Source organism: Lygodium microphyllum, chromosome 26 (genome assembly GCF_053477565.2).
Source record: "Lygodium microphyllum isolate KBCC chromosome 26, Lygodium_microphyllum_v1.1.10, whole genome shotgun sequence".
Lineage (NCBI taxonomy): Eukaryota > Viridiplantae > Streptophyta > Polypodiopsida > Schizaeales > Lygodiaceae > Lygodium > Lygodium microphyllum.
In genome coordinates, this window is record NC_141160.1 from 107166451 (window position 1) to 107172530 (window position 6080).

Below are 6080 nucleotides of genomic sequence, written 5' to 3' on the forward strand. Positions count from 1 at the left end.
ACTCTCACAACTTGATGCAAGTGTGTTCCTTATGTAGCATGACTCTAACAAGCCTAAATGTAGGTCTTTCCCACAATTTCAATAGAGAGCAAAGTTAGCTTTAACTTTGAAAATGCTCCTATGCCTAGTCCTAATGTCTAATGACAATGGAGCCTATTATCGAAATTTACCTAGGCTCAAGGTAAAGCAATTATTACTCTATTGTGATGTTCATAAAAAAGTGAGGATTAATGGCAAAAAAATTTAAGAAACAAGTTCAAATATTTCACAAAACAGAAACCTTGTAAGTTGCAAGGTTAAAATTTAAAATATTCTAATAATTGGAGATATACAAACTTATAAATTATGATCCAAGGACATAGCAATTATAATCTCAGATATAAAAACCTACAAAAATTGCAAGCTGTATCGCCTCCCAAAAACGTCTTGAGCGAACACTGTTCTATTCCATAGTACCCACCAAGCTCCTGCAATATTCCCCTTCCTTTTCAGCTCTCTCTCTCTCTCTCTCTCTCTCTCTCTTTTTGCCTCGCCCTTCGCTTTAAGCAAAGCGTCTCCATGCTGGCCTGGTCTCGTCATAATCCCGTCTTTCCTTCCCCAACTCGCATCTTTTCTACACGACGACAACCATCACCAGCAACGACCGAATCGACACTCCACTTGTAGTCGCTTTTCTTGCTCCTCCTCCGCCCTCGCCTGCTTCTTCATCTTCATCCTCTTCTCGGCATCATCATCACCACCATCATCCCAAAGCCTGACTGGATGAGAAGACTCGCCTTAGTCAAGAAAGCTTTCGCTATGGCGTTCGCGGCAGCCGATTCGACATCCATACAACCATGGTTTGCTATTCTAGCAGCCTTTCCTTTTTTCTCGTTGTTGTTTCTTGTTCTGTAGCTGCTTGTTCTCATCTCGATGCATAGGCATGCCGCATCTGTCCTTTTGCCTTTTATTTCTTTACCTGAAATGCTTCTACCTTCACTGCGTATCTCTCATAGTCTCATAATATGCTGATTTATATCTGCATCTGCAATCTATGTCGATAGATCATAGATGTCCTTGTCTCTTTTTGTCTATCACATTTCTCACCTGTCAATGGTTACAATTTTGGTTAACTTTTCATATTAGCTTGCGGCAATTTGCTCTCTCCTTAAATGGCATTCTTAATTACGCAAAATAGCAACTAAGTGCATGTGCAATCAATAACTGCTACTTGTTACCAAAAATGCCTTGTTTCTGTCGCTGATCGCCCCCCCCTCTGGACCTGCTTCTCTGATAACCAAACACGAGTGTAACCGGCTGGCCCAGACAATCCTCATCCTCACTTGTTATTGTTAAGAAATCTAATTGTTAGGAGATCTAATGGAATACATGAAGCTCAAACCATCTTGAACCTTCAAATTAACCCCTCACGCAATGTCCCTTCATCTCTGTTCAGATCCTTCGCATGTATCAGTAATCGCAGTAAGCGATAAGTCATGTTGGCTTCAACTTCGCTTCAGTTGAGTTTGGCTGTGAAGCAATGTATACAATGCTCAATTGCAGAGAAGAGAAACCAGAAATGCTCTAGGCTAAATATTTATCAACCTGTCTCTCGCATTGGGAGGTAGAAGCTATCTAATGGCCAGTTGGTTCCACTGCTATTCTACAGGTCGTAGAGAAGCCGCAAGATCAAGCAAGGACACCGAGATGGGGAAGAAAGGCAAGTGGTTTTCAGCAGTAAAGAACGCGTTCAGATCGAGCAAGAGCAAGGAAAACGTCCCGGTGAAAGCCCCAAGCAAGGAAGAAAATGAGATCAACGTTACTGATCCGAAGGTAAGGATTAGGACCTTGGAAATCAGCCGTATGCACAGCATTGTGAAATAAAAGGCTTGCGATCATCTGACAGAGGTGTCATTGTTGGATTGCCAGAGCAAGCGCTCCAAGGACAAGCGTCGATGGAGCTTTGGCAAGTCTGTGCAGCTGGATAATGCGGGCGAAGTTGCACGGCCTGGGGAGCAAGCAGTGCTGTCTGAGAAGAGCTTGAGTCAAGTGGAAGACGAGCAAAACAAGCATGCGCTGGCCGTGGCCGCGGCTACGGCAGCAGCAGCAGAAGCTGCGGTTGCAGCTGCTCAGGCTGCCGCGGAAGTGATACGTCTCACTGGAGCATCGGCGGTTCCTCGGCCATCCTCCTATTCAGCCAAAAGCAAAGAAGACCTGGCCGCCATCAAGATCCAAACGGCGTTTCGAGGATATCTGGTATATCTTATTGTCTGCATAATCTGTTGATACAACATGTAGCAGGAGTCTTTCATCTGTAATTTTCTCTCCAGATATCGACTTCACTTGCTTCTGTTATCAACAATAGGCTCGGCGAGCTTTGCGTGCGCTACGCGGGCTTGTAAGACTCCAAGCTCTAATTCGAGGCCACACTGTGAGAAGGCAGGCCACCTTGACCCTGCGATGTATGCAAGCTCTTGTTAGAGTCCAGGCCCGTGTGCGAGCACGGCGTGTTCGCATGTCTGAAGAGGGCCAGGCAGTTCAGCGACAGCTATGGCAGAGAAGGCAACAGGAAATCCTTTCAAGGAAGAGCAGTGTAAGTGACGAAGAACTCAAACTATTGTGCACATTCAAAAAAGCTTCCCTATCTATGCTCATTATTCATCATTTTCTGGGTACACTTTATTAGTCCGAAGGCCAAGAGCATCAGGATTGGGATGACAGTCTCCAATCTTTGGAGGAGATTGAAGCCAAGAAGCTTAGCAAACAGGAAGCTGCGATGAAACGGGAGAGGGCTTTGGCCTACGCATTCTCTCATCAGGTAAATGCTTCATTCCTGTTTGCACTAGTCAACAAGAGGAAACTTCTTGCACATGCCTTACCTACTGTAACATATGAGCCTCCCTTCTCTCTCTGTCGCATGGTTGCCAATATGATCGTTGGACGTATGTTTGTTCTCCTCCTGTGACTTCCCAGCTATGGAGGTCATCTCCGAGGCAGCCCTCTTCAATGTACATTGATTGTGAGCCCGACAAGCCTCACTGGGGATGGAGTTGGCTGGAGAGATGGATGGCAGCGCGGCCATGGGAAGGTCGGATGTTTGTGCAAGAGAGGACAGCATCTTCTGATGCAAGTGCCGATGATGTGAAGGTGAAGACTGTGAATGTGGACATGGCCGTTAACAAAGCAGGAAGTTTGGTAAACAACAACGGCAATAACGTCAACCTCACGACACCAAAGTCTGCTCGCTTGAAAGGGACAGGACCGCAGCAGCAGAAGCCTGTGGAGTACTCGCCGAGCACGCCTACGTTCAAGAAACCCCCCGCTGTGATGGTGAGATCCGCGAGCCCTCGGGGCCACAACCAGATCCAGAAAGCAGGCGTGCCGGAAGATGAAGGGAATGGAGCATCAACCGCACGAAGCGGAGTCAGCATCAACTCCCTGCTAGGGCCGCGTTTCATCAATGTCAGGAACAGTGTAGCAGGCTCTTCTGTGAGAGACGACGAGAGCCTGGTGAGCTCGCCTGCGGTGCCGAACTACATGACTGCCACGCAGTCGGCCAGAGCCAAGGCTCGCTCGCTGAGCAACCCCAAGCAGAGGCCTGTGACGCCGGACAAGGAGCAGCACGGGAGCGCCAAGAAGCGGCTGTCCTTCCCTTTCACGCACGAGCAAGCCATGCACCTGATGCAGCCTAGCGCCACCAGCACCCCCAAGCATCCCAAACCCATGGGCCTCACCCAGAGGAGCCCCAGTGTGAAAGGCCTTCCTGGATCATCCCTACTGCAGAATGGAGCTCCCGCCAGTCCTCTCAAGGACAGCAATGGGGATGTTGCCACTGCTGCTCTACATGCTGATTCTGAGAGTTGATGCCATTTGCAGCCTTTGATCACCTTCATACCCTTGATGCATCTCCTACCTTCATACCTCTCCTCCATTACAGAATAACAGAGCAAAACATTATAGTGTCCGTTTTGCGATATTTTTAAGTCGTTGGGTTGTCTGAGTTCCTGCTTTATTGACATGACCAGTGGACTAGAGCTAGCATTTAGCGGCATCCAAATTACTCGCGTCTTCTAACCCAGCTTCAAAAGAAACTCAGCAAATCTTCTCTTTAAACAGTTCAGAACACCCTTTAATTATACTGTGCAGTTGTGTACACTAAAAAATCGTATAAACAAATCCATAATCCTGTGCTTGAGATAAGTGTAGACGAAAGAATTTACAACAGCTTTCTTCAGTACCGGAAGCATCCCTTGTTGATCATGCTCCAGGACAGGCCATACAATGAGAAATGGACTTCTCTTGGAAAGTTTCTGGAGCTGTACATGGAGTCCTGACTTGTCTCATCAGCTCAGGCTAAAGTGACGACCCCCGGATAAGGAATGTCTCTAAGCATCAACTCCCCGGTTGTCTTCATCAGTTCATCATCTGGACGACCACTTAGAAGTCCTATTCTTCTTACAGTAAACTTATCTTATTAGGATGTTTTAGGTATTTGATAGAGGCTGGTTACGCATCAAATAGCGGCCTCCCATTTCATCTTATATTATTTTGGTTGTAAGTTCAAAAAGCCCTGAATTTTTAGAGGACTTTCCCAATCTACCTCTTTCTCTAAATTTCCTTTTTTCAATTAAAAGCCCCTCCCTTCCCCTCTCTCACAAGTGTAATCTTTCCTTTTCTTTTCCCTCCCTTTATAATTAAAAGCCCCCCTCCCCTCTCCTCTTTCTCACATATAATTTTTTCCTTTCTCTTCTACCTCCCTTTTTTAATTAAAATCCTTCCCCCTCTCTCTCATGTATAGGGAAGGGCCTAGGTTCTCTCACTCTCTCTCTCTCTCTCTCTCTCTCTCTCATTAATCTTTTTAATTTAAACTTTTTAAATTAAATATTTAAAATATTAATTAATTTTTTAAATAGTTTTTCACACATTTTGAGAGAGAGATAGAAAGAGGAGAGAGAGAAAAGGGGAAAGAGAATAGTCTTTTTTTAATTAAACTTTTTAATATAATTTTTGACTTAAATAGAGACAAAAAAGAAATATATAATTTAAAAGAGAGAGAAATGGGAAGAGAGGAAAGAGAAATGGAGAGAGAAGAAAAAATATATAAAGAGAAAAGAGAAAAAATCTTGAAAGAGAAAGAGGGAAAGAAAAATAAGGAGAGAGAGAGAAAGAGAGAGAGATACAAAGAGAGTAAAAACAAAGAAGAGAGAGAAAGGAAAAGAAAAAAGAAAAAAGAGAAGAGGGAGAGAGAGATAGAGAGAAGAAAAGTGAGGAGAGAGAATTTGAACACAGAGAGGAAACATAAAATTTAAAAGAAAGAGAAAAGAAAAAAATCTAAAGATGGAATGAAAAAAGAGAGAAGAGGGAGAAAAAAAGGAAAAAAGAGGAGAGAGAAGAAAAGCGAGAGAGAGAGAGAGAAGGAAGAAGAATCTTACTACTACATTATTTTGATTGTAGGTTCGGAAAGCCCTGAACACCTAGAGGACTTCCTAAACCTACCCCTTTTTTCAAACCTCTCTTTTTCAGTTAAAACCCCCCTCCTCTTCTCTCTCTCATGTGTAATCTCTCCTTTTCTCTTCTCCCTTCCCATTTTAATTAAAAGGCCCTTCCTCCCCCCTCCCCTTGTAAGGGCTTTGTAGCTATACCATGTTGTTATCATTGGAAGCACCTATATAGGGAGTAGTAATGACTCAAAGCCCTGCCTTGTTTCCACATTACGTGTGATTCCCTATACCCAGTGGTGAACCCTCTTATGTGCGGCATCACGAGGGTGTAGTCCTGGGATGTGTCTATGTTGTCCCACTTTTTGGATTGAATAATACAAGAGTACACCTTGAGCTCTTACTACTACATTATTTTGGTTGTAGGTTCGGAAAGCCCTGAACACCTAGAGGACTTCCTAAACCTACCCCTTTTTTCAAACCTCTCTTTTTCAGTTAAAACCCCCTCCTCTTCTCTCTCTTATGTGTAATCTCTCATTTTCTCTTCTCCCTTCCCATTTTAATTAAAAGGCCCTTCCTCCCCCCTCCCCCTGTAAGGGCTTTGTAGCTATACCATGTTGTTATAACTGGAAGCACCTATATAGGGAGTAGTAATGACTCAAA

General features: G+C 44.4%; 1 protein-coding gene across 1 annotated transcript; it reads left to right on the top strand.

Moving 5' to 3' along the window:
* Window positions 1-564: 564 nt before the first annotated feature.
* Window positions 565-4592, top strand: IQD3 (IQ-domain 3). Its single transcript, XM_087667551.1, has 6 exons — window positions 565-839; window positions 1649-1812; window positions 1909-2235; window positions 2345-2572; window positions 2666-2797; window positions 2953-4592. Exons 2-6 carry the CDS (start codon window positions 1687-1689, stop codon window positions 3841-3843), a joined length of 1704 nt encoding a protein of 567 aa, XP_087523677.1. The 5' UTR covers window positions 565-839; window positions 1649-1686; the 3' UTR covers window positions 3844-4592.
* Window positions 4593-6080: the final 1488 nt, after the last annotated feature.